At 37.4% G+C, this 21,291-nt stretch overlaps 1 protein-coding gene across 11 annotated transcripts in view; it reads left to right on the top strand.

Moving 5' to 3' along the window:
- Positions 1-17,259, top strand: part of FILIP1 (filamin A interacting protein 1) — a 301,024-nt gene extending 283,765 nt beyond the window's left edge. For 9 of the 11 annotated variants that reach the window (XM_042939188.1, XM_042939185.1, XM_042939187.1 and 6 more), the window contains one exon: positions 2,668-3,432. In XM_042939188.1, the coding sequence (XP_042795122.1) occupies positions 2,668-2,874 (207 nt within the window). In that variant the 3' untranslated portion in view covers positions 2,875-3,432. Of the gene's footprint in view, positions 1-2,667; positions 3,493-16,961 lie in introns of those variants that run through there. The other 2 variants (XM_042939194.1, XM_042939193.1) reach the window with 2 other exon arrangements.
- The last annotated feature ends 4,032 nt before the right edge of the window (positions 17,260-21,291 follow it).

Below are 21,291 nucleotides of genomic sequence, written 5' to 3'. Positions count from 1 at the left end.
AGTAAATTAAATTATAGAAGAACATGTACTGTTTAGATTTTAATTTAAACCAATAAACTAGAAATTATTATTCCTAGATTCTGAACAAATTCTGTCCCATGTATTAGAAACTCTTAGGAAAGACAGGAAGCTTATTATTTAAGTATAGAAACTGTGGCTTATTGTCCCATATCCTCAATTAAATTTACTTTAATTTTCTGTGTACCAACACAGATTCAAGACAGACTTCAAAGTGTGAATTACTAATTGCTTTGTTGGTAAAGCTTTCCATTACTGGCTCTATAGGAGCTAAATAGCATTCAGAATTGCTCACACTTCTTGAATGGTTCAACATAATATTGCTTTTTAAGCAACACAGAGCATAGTTTGCTTGTGCATGGTCACTTCTCTCTAATAATTTTTATAAAAAAGATAGTGGAGGTTTAAGTTGTAGCTCAGAGCAGATTTTCTGCTGAAACATCTTAGTACCATTTTAAGGGTCAGATCAAAATAGCTTTACTTTCTTTAGCAACATTGTTGGCTACTGATTAAACCCATATACAAACAAGATTTCAAAACAACTGTTTAGGATTTATAGGCCTAAAGGATGGCCCACTTAATTCAGATATGTCAGATTCCATAAAATCAAGGATAACAAAAAGTTTGGGACGCCTCTCTTAGAAATAGAATAGTGAGACTAGTTCATTTGTGCATGTGTTTATTCAACATTTATAGGGTGTTTAGCTACACTCTGGGCACTGGGTTTGGTGCCCAACTGCAAAGAGGACCTTTAGAAGTTCCAAAGGCAGGATTGGAACCTACCTAGTGGTTCTATGATAGAGGTATGTACAAAGGAACCCAGAGAAGACTTCCTGGAAGAGGAAGTTTTCACAGATAAGGAGAAATTTTTTAAGAAGGAAAAGGGAAAGAGTATGTAGAGAGAACAGCCTGTGCAAAAGTGTGGCTCTGTGAAGAAGCCTGACATGTTCCAGGAAAGGTGACCATTCCTATTGTACTGCAGCAGTTGGGTGTAGGGACATAATGCAAGAACAGAAAATACAGAGGCAAACTGGAGTCAGATACTGAAGAGAGGTACGTGGCGTATTATGAAATTGACATTTGATCTCATAGAGTAGACAAAGGGAGCCATTGAAGGGGTATTGATGATTTAAAAAAAACTACATTACTTATGTTTTAGAAACATATGTCTATAAAACAATTTAAAAATAAATTGGAAGGGACAAAGACTGAGGACAGGGATACTATTGCAATCTTCCAGGCTAGAGACGGTGTAGGCTTGAACTGTGGTAGTGAAAATGAAGACAGAGATATCTTAAAGATAGGATCGAAGATTTCGTGACAAACTGAGTATAGAGGGTGGCTCTGAAGTTTCTGGTGTGGCTCTATGGGTAGATAGGATGAAAAACATAGGAAGGCTACTCTTTGGGGACAATATAAGTCATGTTTGGGGCACTTATATTTGAGATGCCTGCAAGACAGTGGTAATGTCTGGCAAGTGGGAAATATAGATGTGTATTCCAGAAGATCATTGAAGGGACTGGAGCTCATCAACACATGGGGTGACAAATGAGGTGATTCTCAGGGTAAATGTGAAAAATTAAAAGAGAGCTGAGAATGAAGCATGGTGACACCCACGTTTAGAAGAAAGGCAAGCTATGACAAGGAGCCAACCAGAGACTGAATAGGAGTCATCAGACAAGAGGTGAATGTGTGAGACTCCAGGAAGAAGGTATCATGGGTAAGAGAGTTTTAAAAGAACTTCAAAAAGAAGGGTATGGCCAGCAGTAACCGTAAAAAATGAAAAGAGGGGCACCTGGGTGGCTCTGTCTGTTGAGCGTCTGACTCTTGGTTTTGGCTCAGGTCATGATCACAGGGTCATGGGACTGAGCTCCACGTTGGGCTCTGTGCTGAGCGTGGAGCCTGCTTGAGATTCTCTCTCTTTCCCTCTGCCCCCTCCCCTGCTCACATACTCTCTCTCTCTCTCTCTCTCTCTCAAATAAAAAAATAAGGGGCACCCGGGTGGCTCAGTTGGTTGAGTGTCTGACTGTAGCCCAGGTCATGATCTCACAGTTTGTGAGTTCAAGCCCTGTGTCGGGCTCTGTGCTGACAGCTCGGAGCCTGGAGCCTGCTTCAGATTCTGTGTCTCCCTCTCTCTCTGCCCCATCCCCACTCATGCTCTGTCTCTGTCTGTCTTAAAAATAAATAAAACATTAAAAAAATAAATAAAAAATAAAAAAAATTTTAAAAAAGTCTTTAAAGAAAATGAGAATCCAACATCATTAAGAGGTGGAGGGAGAGCTGCTTCATCCACTCCAAGAAAGTGCAGATAATTTGGGGGACAGTGGGAGTAAAGTTGCCTGAGTTTATGCCAGATGGCTGTATTTTCTCTGTGAAATAGGAGTTAAGTTCACTTCTGGAAGGGTAGATAGAGGAAGTGGGTCAGAGGCTTGAGAAGAGAAGGAAGTTTGGCGTAGGTGTTTCAGGACATGGAAAAGGGAGGCAATCAGAGTGGATTAGACCCCAACTCCAAGTTTCTAACCATTTTATCTGGGGGGGGGGGGGGTGTCATCTGTGGGCATTCCTGTCTTGCTAATGCTCAGGTTGACGGCAAATCCAGGTGGAAACTCACCAGTATCTCCCTGTGTCTCTATATTTTCTCTCTTACAGTCAGGACAAGACGGGTCATCCCAGCGACCTACACCCACCCGCATTCCTATGTCAAAAGGTATGAAAGCAGGAAAGCCAGTAGTGGCAGCCCCAGGAGCAGGAAATCTGACCAAATTCGAGCCTCGAGCTGAGACTCAGTCTATGAAAATAGAGCTGAAGAAATCGGCAGCCGGCAGCGCTACCTCTCTTGGAGGGGGGAAGGGCTGAGGGCAGTGGCTGAGGGGGTATGTTGTGCAGATGCTACTGCTGCCGTGAAAACGGACCTTCGTCTGTTTGTGCCAACTCTCTACATGTACTAACAAGTTTTAAATATCTTGTTTATAAAATAATCGACTAATAGCCATGTGTGTTTCCTATTTTGTAAATTTGTTTTGATGCTAGAGAAAAGAACTAACCAGCAGAACTACAGTTTGCTGTGTGCTTTGTTGAGGATGCTGGGCCTGAGGCTGGGCCTGACTTCTAGTCCCATTTTTGCTTCTAGAAAGTGGACCCACCAGTTAATCCATCTGAGCCTCAGTCTCTTTGTCAGTAAGATATGTGAGCTGGATCTCATCATCTCCAAAGACAGATCCCATATTTCCTAATTGTAAATCAGATTTAATAGGCCTATCTCCACAATAATTGATTTTTCAGAAATTCTATTATGAAATAGGAAATAGTTTAACAATTGTCATTTGCCTCTATCAGATCCGAATTTGCTTCATGTGCTGGAAAAAACACCTCCTAGCTCTCACAGGGCCTGGACCTCTAAAGTTTTGCAAAACTAAAGCCTCTGGGATGATTTCAGGAAATAATTTGAATATGAAATAAAATGAAAATGAAATATGGAATCCTAAAAACAGAGTTTTACTTATTTGTGTGTGTCTGTGTGTACTAAAGAGGTTTTGGCCATCTCCAAAACATTCCCAGAATTTTAGAAATGATAATTTTAGAACCACTAATGTCAAACTCATGCTCTATTCAAGTGTGCAATTGATTTAAATTGTGGAGCAGTTTGAATAGAGCTGCCAAATGGCCCTTCTATCCATTACAACCTCAACAGAGGTTGTAATGGATAGAAAATAGAAGAAAGTAATTGTGATACACTAATGCCAAGAAAAAAAAATGACATCATGCACAGCTTAATTGAATTCAAATATTTTCCTCAGTTGAATGTGGACTTTACTTGCAAATATAGAACCAGTTCATGATTGTGGTGTGTATGTGTGTGTGTGTGTGTGTGTGTGTGTGTGTGTGTGTGGTGTGATGAAATGAATTATTATTCCTGTCAGTTTTACTTATATTTGTATTATTTTCATTAATTTCAAGCATGTTTTAATAAGCATGAAACTATGTGAATGCAAAATGCCAGGTGTCTTTGTGAGAGGATTAACCATGTTATTAAAGTGGACATTGTGCTTCCTGGTCAAATAACCACAAATGAGCTCAAGGCTAATAATCCGCAGCTTAGCATCTGAGGTCTCATGTAGGCAGCACCTTTGCCAAAATTTTTAAGCCAATTGAGTGAACTTTATAAAAATACAATAACTATAAAGTTACAGGTTGTTATTTTTCCACTTCTGAATTGTGAGGGTTCCAAAATTATTTGTATAATCCCTGCTGTTGATATTTGGGGAAAGATAGATTTTTTTAAAAAAGATATTTGATTAGCTTTTATCATTAAATCATCATGCTTCATAATAAAGAGGCTCTTCTTTGAGTTCTTTCCATACCAATTTCCTATCTCTTGCAGAACTTGGACTTGAATTGTATATGATGGCGGTAGATGCCTCACAGAATTCATACATTTTTTAATGTTTATTTATTTTGAGAGAGAGAGAGCACAAGCGGGAGAGGAGCAGAGAGAAAGAGAGGGAGAGAGAGAGAGAGAATCTGCACTGTCAGCACAGAGCCCAACATGGGGCTTGATCCCACAACCCTGGATCACGACCAGAGCCAAAATCAAGAGTCGGATGCGTAACTGACTAAGCCACCCAGGTGCCCCCATATTCTTTTTAATCAGGTATCTTATTGCCTGTAGCTTATCAGTTCTCAGCATATGTATTAAAAGATGTTGAGTAACCATACTAACATGCCATAATAATGGGATTTCAAGGTAGCAGGAGAGAGACTGAGAAAAATGATTTTATAAAATGAGATTTTGAGGGGCACCTGGGTGGCTTGGTTGGTTAAAGGTCTGACTCTTGATATTTGCTCAGGTTATGATCTCATGGTTCCTGAGACCCAGCCCCTGGTGGCCTCCACACTGACAGCACAGTGTGGAGCTTGCTTGGGATGATTCTCTCTCTACTTCTCTCTCTCTGCCCCTCTCCTGCTTGCACACTCAAGCCTTCTTTCTCTCTCAAAGTAAATAAATAAACTTTAAAAAATGTGATTTTTGGGGGGCGCCTGGGTGGCTCAGTCGATTAAGCGTCCGACTTCAGCTCAGGTCATGAACTCGCGGTTTGTGAGTTCGAGTCCCGCGTCGGGCTCTGTGCTGATAGTTCAGAGCCTGGAGCCTGCCTCAGATTCTTTGTCTCCCTCTTTCTCTGCCCCTCCCCCACTCATGTTCTGTCTCTCTCTGTCTCAGAAATAAACAAACATTAACAAAAAATTTTTAATGTAATTTTTAACAAGTTTAAACAAGATATCTTTCCATTTCCAATACTGACTTGTATTTTCTTAAAAGGAAATTTTCCCCTTTTATAAAGTGCACAACCACCCCTTTGAGGAAAGAAAAAAAGGATATTCACTCTTTTTTGAAATGCTTCTTTGGCATTTAGGGTATTTAGTGTTACTGTGAACAAATGGTGTCAAAAATGAAAACTGAGACATTATATTACTTCTGACTCTACCTGTCATTCTCCAATGATTTTTATTATAATCTATTGTCACCGATGCTGTTTTTTGCTTTTACCCACTCATACCATGCTTATTTCATTCCTGCCTATTTCATTCCTGCCTGGAAGTCCATACCTGCCATCTGCAGGGAGAGTGCCCTGAAAGGCTTAGCAGTGCAGGTACAGGATGTTTATACATCTGGATGCTGGAATAGAGTCATCTACAAAGTACAACTGCTAGGAAAACTTGGCAGAACAGCACATTCACTTTTAAGAAATGGTAAAGAGCAGCCATGGCAGTGTTTCTTCGTAATTTTATTTTATTTATTTATTTTTTTAATGTTTATTGGATAGCTTTGTTTTTTGTTTTGTTTTTTTTTTTAATTTTTTTTTAACGTTTTATTTCTTTTTGAGACAGAGAGAGACAGAGCATGAATGGGGGAGGGGCAGAGAGGGAGACACAGAATTGGAAGCAGGCTCCAGGCTCCGAGCCATCAGCCCAGAGCCCGCCGCGGGGTTCGAACTCACGGACCGCGAGATCGTGACCTGAGCTGAAGTCGGACGCTTAACCGACTGAACCACCCAGGCGCCCCAGGATAGCTTTGTTTTAAGCCACATATTAGAAATGAAATCCACTGAGAATAGGAAGTAGAGGATTAAATGCACCCCAATTCCAGCTTCCATTTGTGAGGATAATGTTTTTACAGTGCAACTTGATGGGCTTTTATAAGAATGAATGGGATTAAAAGGTTAGAGTCTTTTCCCTGTCCTGGAACACAGTATTGATCCAGGGCCTCACCAAGGCTGCTGTGTACAGCTGCTGTGCAGGTCCCACCCTAGGGATGGAGGGAGTGTGATGGCTCCCCCTGGGGTTGTGCAGGGCACAATCTGCACAGCTACACAGGAAGCACTGGTCTTCCCCTCCAGAGAATAGTTTTTATGGGTTGACTATTTCAGCACGCTATGATGGTGGCCATTTAGCATGCATGGTATAAGAAATGTTCCTGGGGCGCCTGCATGGTTCAATCCATTGGGCATCAGGCTTCGGCTCAGGTCATGATCTTGCAGTTCGTGGGTCCGAGCCCTGTGTCGGGATCTATGTTGACAGCGCAGAACCTGGAACCTGCTTCAGATTCTGTGTCTCCCTCTCTCTGACCCTCCCCTGCTTGTGCTCTGTCTCTCTCTCTCTCTCTCAAAAATAAACATTAAAAAAAATTTTTTTAAAGACATGTTCCTGTATGGGACATGGCCCTAAGGGTATTTATCATTTCTTGAAAATGACCTTTCTGTCTAGGTCACTTGCTTAAACAGACTCATTCAGTTTCTGCTGGTAATTTTGTTACATTTTCAGTGAGGGCAAGTTAATGGGTAGCAACCAGACTCCAGAGGTTTTAGCGTATTCATTAACAGCCGGTCTTACTAGATCTCTTACTTGAATGTCTTCAAGAAAGAAGTGAAAGAATGGCTTTGATGTGTCATGTGGGAAGAGTATAGTTGCAGGGAAATGAAAACATATCCAAGAATATAAGATGTACAAAGATTTGAATTTCTCATTTCCTCATAGGTTTAGAACACTGAGGAAAGCATGAGACTTCCCTGATCAGAAAAACCCAGGGATGTTAGATAAGAAGACTGCGCTTATGTGGGAGGTTGGAGGGCAGAGAGAAGGATGGACACAGAGGGGGCTTCCCAGTAAACAGGAGCACACAATTCCAAATTTTCCCCAACCCAGATAGAATTCAGGGTTTCCCCTCCACAACCTCCTCTAGGGTTTCATTGTTGGTTATGTCCTCATCCTCTGCTGTTTCAGTTTCTCCTTTTTACCTGCTACTTCCGCACAGGATATAAATATGCTCTGGACTCTTCCATTGGAGCACAATTCTTCCTTCAGCCATGCAGTCCTCTATAGCTGCTGCCCTGTCTCCTTTCTGCCCAGTTAAGCCATAGACCAAACACTCAACCTTTTCTGCCTCCACCTCCACATTTCCATTTATTCCTTAACTCTTTTTTTAATTAATTAATTTATTTTGAGAAACAGGGAGAGAGATAGAGAGAGAGAGAGGAGAGAGAGAGAGCAGGGGAGGGGTAGAGAGAGAGGGAGAGAGAGAATCCCAAGCAGGCTTTGCACTGTCAGCGCAGAGCCTGATGTGGGGCTTGAACTCATGAACTGTGAGATCATGACCTGGGCTGAAATCAAGCATTGGACGCTTAACTGACAGAGCCACCAGGTGCTCCAACTCCTTTAAAAAATGTTTAAAAGTTTATTTATTTATTTTGAGAGAGAGAGAGAGAGAGAGAGAGAGAGAATGAGCTGGGGAGGAGCAGAAAGAGAAGGGGACAAGGGATCAAAGCAGGCTCTGTGCTGACTGTGGAGAGCCCAACACGGGGCTTGAACTCACTAAACTGTAAGATCACGACCTGAGCTGAAGTCTGATGCTTAACTGACTGAGCCACCCAGGTGTCCCTCTTTTAAAAATTTTACTAGTATAATTCATATACAGGGGCACCTGGGTTACTCAGTTGGTTAAGCATCTGACTTGATTTCGGCTCAAGTCATGATCTCACAGTGTATGGGTTCCAGCTCTGTGCTGACAGAGAGGAGCCTGCTTGGGATTCTCCCTCTCCTTCTCTCTCTGCACCTCCTCCACTCACTTGAGTGCATACTCTCTCTCTCTCTCTCTCTCTCAAAAACAAATAAACATTTAAAAAAAGGTAATTCATATACAAGGTTAAACTATCAGCACTAAAAGAAAATTAAAACCATTCTTCCTTATCTCACTCCCCTTTTCCCTCAGTTTTACTCCCTGGAAAACATCATTTCTAACTCTTAGCTGTTTTTCTGGTGTTTATCTACATATTTCTAAATAATATACTTGTATTCTTTGTCAATTTAGACATTATTTTCTGTCTTCCCATTATTGCTTTGATGGTTGAGGATGCTCTCGTATGTCACCTCTGTCCTTTTTCCCCATCCTCCCAGTATGATTACAACACGAATTTTTTGATAAATTATCAGTCAGCATTTATATGTTTATGTATTTATATGTTTACAGTGTAAATTTAAACACTGTTCCCTTTTGGGGCAACTGACTGGCAGAACTCATGACTCTTGATCTCAGGGTTGTGAGTTCGAGCCCCATGTTGGGTGTAGAGATTGCCTAAAAATAAAATCTGTAAATAAATAAATAAATAAATAAATAAATAAATAAATAAATATTGTTCCCTGGTGAGGCATATAGTATACTATGCTTGTGTTTCCTTTCTCTTGCCACTTTTCACCCATCAATAGGATAATTATTTTAATTTTTCATCTACTTTGTTTTCTATGTATCTTTTTTTAAAATGCTCCTATAGATCTGCCAAACACCTATCAATGATTTTTCCAAACACTTAAACACATAGGTTTCTTAATTTTGCCTTGGGGCTTTCCTAGTTCAGCCCGTTAGTTTCCTAGTTTAGCTCTCTGCTTCCCTACTTAGCCTTGGATTGGTCATGCTCTAGGCCAGGTTATGCTATTGTCCTATTGTTCTTTTGCCTGAGTTGAATCCTGTTTCCTGCATTTTTTCTTAGCATTTTGCTTACACGTCTATCTGCATATCTATCTATTGAAGTACAGTTGATCCTTGAAAAATATAGGAGTTAATGGCATTGACCTCTAGTGCAGTGTAACTTTTGACTCCCCAGAAACTTAATTACTAATAGCCTACAGTTGGCTGGAAGCCTTACCAATTGCATAACCAGTCAATTAATACATATTTCATATGTTACATGTATTATATATCGTATCCTTACAATAAGAGACAAGAAAATATTAAGAAAATCATAAGGAAGATCAAATACATTTATAGTATTGTACTGTATTTATGAACAAAAATACACATAGAAGTGGACCTGCACAGTTTAAACTTGTATTGATCAAGGGTCAACTGTACATCTTCCAGTAGTTTTTGAAGAAAAAAAATCCCTCGGTAACCTTCTTGGGGCAGGCTACATGTATTCTGGGAATAGATCAGGGAAGGTGAGATGAAGAATCTCACAGTAAAGTGTGCAAACATTTTTATTCCCTTGCATTTAGTCTATGCTTCTCTTCATATGCGTAGGTCTAGAACTTCCTAGGTTAGTTTTTTGTTCTTTGTTTTTTGTTTTTTGGTTTTTTTCCTAGAAAAATAAACCTTGGGTTCTGGTCAGATGACTAAGACATCTAATCTCTTTTGGTTTTCCTTTGATCTCTCTGACCACTCCACCTCAGTCTCTTTTTCTGGCTCTTTATTTTATGCATACAATCTAAATATCATTGTTTTCCTTATCTCTCCCAATTTCCTACAATACATGCTCATTCTGGTTATTTTATGCACTCCCATGGCTTCAGTTAATCACCCATATGTTGATGGCTACCAATCCTCTATCTCCAAATGCTTATCAAACATTGTACTATATATCTCCAAGTTAATTTGTTTGGAAACAATTCTTGGGGTACCTGGGTGGCTCATTCGGTCGAGTGTCCATCTTCGGTCCAGGTCATGATCTCATGGTTCATTAATTCAAGCCCCCCATCAGACTTGCTGCTCTCAGTGAGGAACCTGCTATGGATCCTCTGTCCTCCTCTTTTTCTGCTCCTCCCCTGCTTGAGCTCTCTCTCTCTCTCTCAAAAATAACTAAAGCTTAAAAAAAAAAAAAAAAAAAACAATTCTCAACACCTCCTCCATCCTTCTTCCAAGTCTTCTTCTCCTTACTATTCTGCATTTCAGAAGGGATATCCTGATCCACTCAGTCGCCCACACAAGAAACCTGGTAGCCATTCTAGCCTTCTTCTCCCACAACCATCAAGTAGACTCATTCAGCAAGTCTCTCACAGTCTGATCCCCTATCACTTCTATCAGCTGGACTCACATCTCCATTTCCCCTGCTACTGCCTAAATTGAGGTTTTAATTACTTCTCATCTGGATTCCTCCAATGTGCCCCTAACTGGTCTCAAAATCTCTAGCTTCAAAACTCTCAGATTCATTTTTCATTTTGTTTTCCAAAGTTCAAGTTGATCATATCACTCCTCTATTTGAAAACCCTCCAAAGGCTCCTCATTACCTAAAGAACACAATGCCAACAACTCCATATGGCCCTTGAGGCTCTCTGCAACCCGGCTCTATCCCTCCCTGATCTTTGAGCATCCCTCCCCTTCCCTTTCCCTTGCCTGGACTCCTGTTCCCCAGCTGGACAGAATGGCTTGTATACCAGGCCAGTCCACCTTTCCTTGACTTGTTCAATTTGTCCCTTCTCCCTACTTTTCCTTCTGGTGGTTGTGGCCATCTCCGTTTAAAATTTCTTTTAAAAACATTGCCTCTACTAGAAAGACAAGCCATTATTTCAGAATCTAACCTGGGTTTTAAAGCCTGTCCACTTCGTAAAAAACTTGGCACTTTACTGTAGAGAAAGAAAACCAGAAGTTGAAGGATGGCTGGAAGTTGCAGAAGAAAGAGGTGTTCTCGCTTCCTGCCTTTGTCTGCAACGCAAACCTGTGAGAATGTGGAGGGTCCTGACAAATCATGCGTGAGAACATGGACATAAAGAGATGGTGAAATTAGAGGAAATTCAGGTACTGCCATTCTGGGTAGTGTGAGTTATGTCTATTTCCCTTCAAAGTCATGATAGGCCCATAATGGGTGCAGAACAGCCAGGGATCCTGGACTGGGGAGTTGTCATCTCTGAAGCCATCACACTACATGTGGAGAACTTAGGAGCACTGAGAGCTTTCTCACATAGACAGATACTTGAATGAATTACAAGTTGCTCTTTCCTCACCCTCTTGAACTCTCCCAGAGGCACATGAAAGACACTTCTGGGAAGAGAAATTTTCAGGTGATTTGTCACGCTCTTCAGGTTCATGAAGGACCTTCTAAAATAGGTCAGGAGAGGCTCTTGTTTTAAAGGACCAAACAACATTACCAATAGGCAGGATTTAGATTTAGGATAGATATTAAGGTGAACACCCAGAGAAAGTGGATTGCTGAACAATGGACTAGATACCTGATATAGACCTGAAAACCTGGAGATCAGAGTAAGGTTGTGTGACCTTTGGCAAATTGCCTTACTTTAGCTTATGGTTTAACATTTAGCTATAACCATTTATGATTCTGGCATTCCTCCTTATAGTCAAATGATAGGCTTCACTATTTAGCAAGCAACTTAAAACATTTTACCATAGCACTTTTCCTAAGAACTAATAAATAATTGCTTATCTGGTAAATGTAGTTTTGGCCTTTCTACTTGTGCTAATGTTATATATGTATGATAGAATTGCAAAATCAAGTGCTGGTAATAGTGGAACCAGACTTTAGAGGTCAAGAAGATAATTATCTCTATGATTAAAGATGGAAACAAAATCAAAACCAAGAACAAAACAAAAAAATTCCAAGGTTTAGAGGCATCCAACCATCTTATTAGTGATGGTGCCAGGTTTTCCGTGCATTATTCATTATTTCATACGAGAAACAACCTCAGGTGAGCGAAGTATGTTTTCATATATAGACTAAAACATCCACACTCACTAGGCCAAAATAATATGGCCAAAGGATTCTGAGATATTGAGATAGCTACGTAGAAGCTGTATGTGTCAAAGTTTCCATAAGAGTACTTTGATAAATATTGTTGTCCTTATCTAAAAAGCACAGGCCATTCCCAAGTTTCACATATAATATTATTTTCTATGCTATTCTGTGACCAGCTATAGACTGAGATCAACCTAGGCATTTAGCATTTGTGTCCAAAAAGGTAGAACATAAGCAATCTTAACTCAAATGCTTAACTGTTTTCCACCATTGAACTTTGACTTATAGTTAATGTTATATGTGAGATAATTATTTCCAATTTACTTGTATCTAGAAATAGTAAACTATGTGAGAGATAAGGATTAAGTTGCCTAAAAAAGAAGTTACCAGTCATAACTGATATTGGTAACTCTGCAACTGGAGAGGTAAGGGGATGGTTTGGGCTGATGATGGAGTGGGAAATGTTTTGGAAGGAAGCAAATAAACTATTAGATGGTTGAGAAACCCCAAGGGAGTGTATTTCATCTGGTTCAAAAGTTTCCTCAAGCAAATGACAGAACTGATTAGCGGAAGTATTTTTAATTAGCTGAGCTGAATCCAAAAGAAAAGAAGGAATACAAGTCCAAGTCAACAGAGGAAGTTTATTGGACTTCCTATTTAAAACAGATGTTTTCTCAGAACTCTGATTAATTTCTGAATGTGATAATAACAGGAATGAATACTGAAATAGTTTATTAAAATGAGAACCTTAAAAGAAAACAATATCTAGGCACTTTAGAAAACAATATCTAAAAGTTCTAGGACATTTTTTAGGTGAATAAATCACTCTGCAGACAGCATGTTAAAGCTGGTGTTGGGTCCTAGTGGAGAGGAAGAACAGCACAGCCCTAAGCCTGTGCATTGCCCTTTAGGCAGAGCCCACAGGGAGTAGGGAGCCATGAAACAAGGGAAACAGGTCATAAGCCAGCCAAACTGAAGCAAAATCCAAGAGGAAATGTTTTCTGTAGTAATTTGGTGTGCAGTTTCCTGTGGATAAAGCAGCTCTCCTTTGCAGAGAGAAAGTCCTGCTATAAATTGAACTTCTATCTTAGTCTTTAGTGTGTGAACTTAGAGGCTATCTATTAAAGCGATCTTGTCTCATTTACTAGAATAGACTTTTAAAATTCAGAGCTCAAGTGTCCCCTTGCAGAGAGTTTGGCAGAGTATAAACATATGTACTGCTTGGGAGGAAGACATTGACTTTCCAGGGAATACATCTTTCCTACTCCACAGCCAAGGAGCTCTCCTGGGAAGAAACAAACTTGCAATTTTTTGCCATGTTGCCACACTCTAGCACTCAAGAGAGAGTCTCCCCCAAACTTCTCCCCAAATCCCATCTTGCATATATAACTTTGGATCTCAAGTCATTTGGCTGGCCAGTAGTTTGGGATTACCACCCAAGGAGCATGAAGAGAAAGATCAAGTGTAATTAGGAATTGATAATATGTTGAACTTCCTTTCCATGGACATCATCTAATAGCTGGTGTGTTCATGTTATGAATTCATGTTATTGTGAAACATCTTTTCACAATAATATCATAATTACAAATAATGTATTAATGTGTTACCTGAGAACACATCAAGATAACACTTGAAAGAAACATACAGAGGAAAGTGTCTGTAAGGGCTTTTGGTAAGCTGTTAATGTCAAAAATACATAAAAATCCAATGTCCCCATGTGTGTATGCTGATTAAGATTTACAGTTTTCTCCTTCTTCCAATTAGGAAAAAGGAAATGATGTTATTAACTGTTGGCACATCAGAAGGCCCCAAATTTAAGTACTTTGCTATTTTGAGTTTGCGATAGAAGTAGAAATTAACTATGGCCTTTGGTCTCAACCTGTCTATTATATTCTCTACAAATTACTAATGTCAGAAAAATGGTGTCTGTAAAAAGAGAAACCTTATTGAAGAATTATACCTGATTTTACTCAGGTTACTTCAGAGGCCCCAAATGACCTGTATTTGGGTCTAATTCTGAGATGAAATGAAGACAAGCAGGAAATGGAATAAGATTTGCTCACTGACTTTGTAACTTCAGTAAAATTTATATCATTATTTTATTGTACTGAACCATAAAAAAAGCCAAGGAAAGACTTGAAACTCTGTCCTTTAAAAAAAAAAAAAAAACATAAATAATGGCATCATCCCTAAAGCATTTTTTTTTTTTTTTTTTTTTGCTGACAACCAAGGACTCTGTATGCACCAGATAGTTTTGCTGTGTAATGAGTCACCTCAAAATCTACTGGCTTAAAGCAACATTTCTTTTTAAAGTTTATTTATTTATTTTGAGAGAGAGAGAGAGAGAGAACATGGGAGAGGCAGAAAGAGAGAGAGAGAGAGGGAGAAGTAACATGTTTTTATCTCTCACAATTTGCTGTAGTGGCAGGGTGATTATTTTCTGAGTCAGTTTACAGACTTGGGGAAAACAGATAATAAGCAGATGTAGATTTAATAAATATGTTTAGTACATTTCAATTCATAGAGCTTCTATTATATAGATATTTTTTCACTATCTCTAGAAACAAGATGAACTGTTTTCATGTGTATAAAACAAAATAACTTGGGCTTGATTGTATTCCGTTAAATAAAGCTTATGTATATAAAAATAAAATATCCTCTTTTATTATTAAAGTAGAATAAAATAAACTGTTACTTAGCATTGTCAAGTATTTTTAAGATAGTCGTTTTAGAAAGCAGACTGATTAATAGCGTTAGTATATATATCATGCGGGATTGTTAGTTTGCTAATTTAAATGTAATAATAAAATGTAATGGTCCAACCAAGACATTGTTTCTTCTATGTATGGACCCTTTTGCCATATGTATTTTCACCAATTACTGAAAATTCCGAATTCTGAAAATTCTAATTCTGCAAAGCTATTATTATGATGAGGATTGCAAAATGTTAAGATTAAGGCAACTCTAGGAATTTTGAGGTTTGCACACTCAAGGTGAGAGAAGGTATTCTAGTAACACAAAATATTTACACTGCAAAGGACTTTAGTGATGATCTCTAATACCCTCATTTTGTGGTGAGGAAACAAAGACATGCCCGTTCTAAATCACATCTAGGATAATAACAATTCTGGATTTCACTCTTTTAAATTTAAGTTCTCCATGCTTTCCTAAGGGAGGAAAATGGGCCAGATACTTTAATTCTTTTAGGGAGACTTGAGATCTGTCTTTTCACTCTTTGAAAACTACAGAAATTTTAAAAAGGAAAAAGTGTTGAGTGAGAAATAGAATTTGAACCTTAGATCCTGATTTTTGACTGCATGGTATTTTAACTAGTGCTTTTAGTTTTTGGATTAAGATTTCAATATATTTTTAGGCATTGAAAAAATTTAGAGATAGAGCAATTTTCCAATGAGAAAAATGAGATGATTTTTAAGGGTTTCTCATTGTGAAAAATCATATGTGGGTCTTAAAAGCATTACAAAGCCTTCATTGCTAAATATTATTAAATATATAAAACTTTTATTGATTTCGTTCTACTTTGCTTTCCCATCTGTTTTATCCCAAATTCAAATCGAAAGGTTGAGGGAAGGAATGGGAATATCTCCATCTAGTGGTCAGCATGAAGTCAAGTTAATAAAATCAAATTAAACTTTTTGACAAAGGATCCTCCACTGTATATAATTAGCACAAATCTATAGGTCTATGATATAATGTGCTTTAATTAATGTTTACTTAGATGTTAACTACTTAAGTAAAAATAAAATGTAAATATTAATTATTTGATATTAAAGTGAAAATAATAGATGAAAATGTCCTTGTCATTGACTAACCCTGACATTAGTTTCTAAGCTTACCACACTGCCATATGCTGACAGGGAGGTATTACATATTTCAGGTGAAGGAACCATTTGAAGCTTAGTTATTTCTTTGCTCTGTTCTTTATAATCTCAGCAAATGGCAGGACTCTCTCTCATTTTGATCACTTATATAGTTCCATGCTTAGCACAGCGATGGACACATAGTAGTGCCTAATAAGCAATCCTTGGGGGCACCTGGGTGGCTCAGTTGGTTGAGCGTCTGACTTCGGCTCACACACCCATAACATGGCTGGTACTATCTCAAGCTATTTTTTTTACCCTTATAAGAATGAATCTAGATTTAAAAGCATATACATAACTTTGCAAAAAGAAGTAGTCCAAGACAAATGTGAGTTGTCTGTGTTTAGTGACTTCTTAGGAGTAGATAATGACTATTTCCTTATTAAAACTCAAATCCACACACATAAAAAAAAGAAGTAAAAAATATGTGAATATTGCTCAGATTAGAAAGAGTATGGGGGTGCCTGGGTGGCTCAGTTCGTGGAGAGTCCAACTTTAGCTCATGATCTTGCAGTTCATGAGTTCGAGTCCTGTGTAGGGTTCTGTCCTTACAGCTCAGAGCCTGGAGACTGCTTCAGATTCTGTGTTTCCCTCTCTCTCTCTGCCCCTCCCCCACTCACACTCTGTCTCTCTTCCTCTCAAAAATAAGTAAACATTACAAAAAAAAAAAAAAAAAAGAAGAAAACGTATGGCTAGAGGAGTATAGTTATTTCTGGAAAATAGTCTAGCTTCCCAGCATGGGGCTTATATGCAGTAATTAATATCTTTGTGTTCAGTTCTTTCCTGGGGGTAAAATCAACCTAATATTATTAGAATATTAGACATAGTTTCTAAAAGGCTTTGAGAATTTTGGAGGTAAAGCACATATGTCAATATAAAGAAATTACCCAAGACTAGTAAAGAACTGCAGGAGAAGCTATTGGGCTCATGTATCTGTTTTTGTTTGTTTTGTTGTTTAACATCTAGTCTTTAAGTGAGACAATGTAGTATTGATCCCACATAAACTATTGAGTTTTCAGTTTAATTGAAAATACTGTCTTTCTTCTCTTTATAGAAAGCATCGTCATTCACCAGTTACGAATGAACTCCAGATGAAATGGTAAACCAAGCACATACTGGGTGTGTGTACTTCCTCTGAATCCCTGTTGAATGAATAGTATTTCTACAGCCCTTCATCATCACTAAGGTCCTCTGTGCTACTGATCACTACTGGGAATAATTTTCTACTTCCAGTGATTTTTTTTTTGAAGATATAATGTAAAAGCTGAAAATGGCATTGCTGATAATATGAAAATAGGTAGCAAGAGCAATTCACTCTTTGTGTCAAAATAAATTTCTCTGCCTTTTGTAAAGCTTTCAGGTCCATGGGCACATGCTATGTAATTTATTTTTATAATATACTCTGTAATGTGATTTTTTTCCTAAAGTGTTTCCTTTTTCGTAGTCTATGGCACATATACCTGTAGAATACACTGTCAGTTATTCAAAGTATTGGTACTGGTGCATTCAAAATGGAAACCTATAATTATTTTCCTTTATCAATTTGTTATTTTTCTGAAGGAAAAGAAAGTACAACACTCTATATATTTCCTGGGGGTAAATTCAAAACATAAAATAGAAGCAGGAGATTCTAGAAGAGATTTTATTATTGCCATACAATACTGTGTCTGATCATGGCTCCACAGTAATAACGCTGATTTAAGAGTTTAATTTTAAATACCTAGAGCCAGTTTTAAAAGTTGCTCTTTCTAGTGTTCTGTGCCAAAACCCCTGGATGAATTGAATTTCATACGGAACAAATTAATAAAAGGAGATATGTAAGTTTAACCAGTAAGCATTATGGGAATTGCTTTGACTGACAGTTCAATTATATTTCTGTTTTCATTATTTGCTTATATATACAAGACTTATATTAAGGACTGTGATATCAAGATATTTCTCACAGTCTGCCCAAATGAAAGCCCGAAAAATAAAAAATGACCTAGGTAATGTCTGCATCTTTTAAAAAAATGGTAAGAGAAATCTCATGATAGATAACATTTTTTCTTCTCGATAGGTAGGATTTAGATATTTTTTCATAACTGCATATAGGTTGCAGAATATATTCTTTAAAGATAAAAGCACAATGTGCTTTACTCAAATCTCAGTGTCAGAGCTGCTGTCAAATTTAGGTTTATGGAAAAATGTGCATCTAAAGTCTACTTGAAACCCTAATAACAAAGGTTTTTAAAAAAAGACTTTGCTAACGTGGATATGTTTTCAATAAGGTGTTTAAAAAGATAACTTTAAAGGTAAATGAAGAATTGACATACTAGTTTCTGAATGTAGAAATCATATATCATGTAACTCTACTGAGATTAAAGAAAGAATGCTTCCCAGTGTCACATGAATACCTAAAAACCACGCAAACAACACTGTTGGCTCATTTCTCTGGTTGACAGGTTGTATCCAGGTTATAAGCCCATAGAGGTGAGTCCACAATGAGTCCCTGGAATAGAAAAATTAATTTGACTTCTTCCCCCTAGGTACCTTTGGAAGGTTTTAAGGTATACTTTGTGGAATTAGCAATCATATTTGGTAGATATTATAAATTAAATTATATTTTATGTAAAATTAGTTTGATTTTTGTAAGTAAAAGAAATGCTATGGTAGGCTTGTCCTAGCTTGAATGATTGTGAAAGTATCACATATCCTTCAGAGCTTTTGATTAACGATTAAGCAAACTAGAGTGTGTATGTGTGAAGATTTTAAAAACTGTTGCTAGGAATTTTGTTTTCTGAAAATGTTTCTGAACTGTAAAGGCATTTTCAATTAGAAAAGGGTTTTATCTTGTATTGTTATCTTTTTTTGACACACAGTTAAGTTACCTATTTGCCCATGGTTATACTTCTGATGGCAAAATATTCTGATATATCACAAATTAGCATTTGAAGCAATAACTTTTTCTCAACTTGCAGGAATTTTATTAAGCTAACAGTGAAAAGGCTAGAGAATGAGACTACCTCTGGAATTTAAAATATTACAAGTAATTCACTTGGATCTGAAGTTTTAATTTCTCTTGACTTTATAATAAAATTTGGTACTTGCGATGCAAAGTATGGTGGTGCGATCAGAGTCACTTAGATGGATGCTGAGACCTTTTCTGCTCATGCTGTGATCAAGTCCTCTGTGCAAACCTAAATGGAATCTGAGTGACAGATGAGTAAAACTAATAAAAATTAATACAAAAATTGTTCTGAAATAAAAAAATATTAAAAATTAACAGAAAAGTGAAACCACCAACTAGTTGTATCCTTATCTAATGAATAAACAAATAAGATCATAAATAGTCTTATCCCAATATCCACATCCAATTGAAAAAATTGCCTCCACGTGCAACCCTGGAACCATCCTAGACTCACATAATTTCTATATCTTTCATTGTAAGTAAATCTCCAATCATCAATATGAAAGATAATCAGTTTTGAATGGAAGAATTGTATTTTCTGAAATGATTCCAGTTTAAAGTGCAACAATTGAACTACCCATTATTTTACCCCCTTTTTTTTGATAAGAGCATTTTTTGAGGTATCTTCTGTAGAGATTTTTTGAGGTATGTTCTGCAGACAGTGGATAAATTTTCCAGATGATAGATGCCTAGAATGTTCACAAAATGTGAAGAATTAATTGTCTCTTAGGACAACCATAAAAAAAAAATTCATGATGTGGAATACCTAGCTTAAGCATTAAAAAAGACACTAGCACTATTGAAATAATTCACAGGTTCTAAAAACCAGTGGTAGAGCAAGAGTAAATGTTGGATCAGACAAAATGACCGACAATATTTTGATAATATCAGACAATATTTTGTCAATATTTTGACAATTTCAGACAATATTTTGTTCTTTCTCTTTTTGCTGTGGTTGAATTTTCCTGGAAGTGAATAAAAAACAGCAAAAGTTGGGTGTGTTATGAATCTGATGAGGAACAATTCTAAAATAACAACAATGCAAAATGGAAGTTTAAAAAATCCCACAACTGGCACCTGAGGCATACAACCCCCCTTGGACTCCAGTGCTAAGCTCCTGCTAAAGATACTAATTAGAAGGCAAAGAGGAAAACAATAAAAATTATTGTAATAAATTCATAAAAATTAGGAAATTTTCCTGAAATTAATTAGTGTTTAGTGACCACTAATATTTTATTGTCTTACATTGTCAACATTTACTCCATAACTATATGATAACATAGGGAAACATATGATACATAGGGAAAATGTTATAGATTAATAAATTTGAATAGAAATGTTTATAGGTGTCATCACATAATACATTTATTTTTTGGTGTTGTTTTTTCATTTATATCGTTTAGGTAATTTTGCCTTACCATTCACAGATTTTGTTATTTTTACCAGTGCAGATTGTATTTATTTAGATTTTGTTTAAAAAATATCAGGTGTCAGCCTCTCCATTGTAAGAGGCTTACATTGTGATCAGATATTCTTACAAGTCTTGCAGTTTAATTAATGGATTTACGAAAGCAAAAAAGTGCATTGAAAAATTTTGGTGTTACATTATATTTTCACAGCATTATCAATTTTGTATCCTTTAAGTTTTATTAAGTACATGAGAAGTTTGTTATTTTTCACTCCAGCCAAGTGAATTTATGGGTATCTACTTGTCTTTTATATGAATGTAATATCTTGCTTTCAGTTCTTCAAAGGTTATTGAAATTATTTAGCCAACTAAGGTGTTCTCTTTGTGTCATTTCCAAAGTCAACCATGTTTATCCAAGTCTCACTAGAGAGTGAGAAAAAGAATAATTGTGATATAAAAACATTGTGCAATATTCTTTTTTGAGTTGGAACATAATATTCGTAAAATTAAAATCATTTAAAATGAGGATTCAACCTTCACCTTATTTTTATTTAAAATTATTTGCTTTAAGATAGTTTTCACTTCTGCATTTCATGTTTTCTTAAAAATATGTTTTTCACTGTGAATAAGCAGAAGTGGTACAGCAGATCTGCCAAAATGAGATACTTTTCCTCTGAGTTACATCATAGTCTGATTCTTTAGTAAGATGAAAACTGCAAGACACCAAGAGATGGAACTGGTTATAGGGTTTCCCTCAGCCCTTTATCCTCATCAAATGCAATGCCAGTCAGTCTTCAGATTTTCCTCTACTACTTTCTGCTGTCAATCTGAAGGTAGATTGCTCAGTAGAGCAAATGATCCTGAGGTTTTGCCAGCAATCCATAGCCCCTCTTCCAGAGAGGCAGTTGGGTAATGCTTTCAGCAAGGTGGGCCAGGGGGACAGTGGGGCTATTCTCCGGCCCCTTTTATTGTGTCAGAAATGGTGGTCTGTAGCCAATCTCTACTTATCTTTGCCTTATTTGGAACAAA

The sequence above is a fragment of the Panthera leo genome, chromosome B2 (genome assembly GCF_018350215.1).
Source record: "Panthera leo isolate Ple1 chromosome B2, P.leo_Ple1_pat1.1, whole genome shotgun sequence".
In the NCBI taxonomy this organism is placed as follows: domain Eukaryota; kingdom Metazoa; phylum Chordata; class Mammalia; order Carnivora; family Felidae; genus Panthera; species Panthera leo.
Note: the sequence above shows the minus strand (reverse complement) of the source record. Positions and strands in the feature narration are given on the sequence as shown.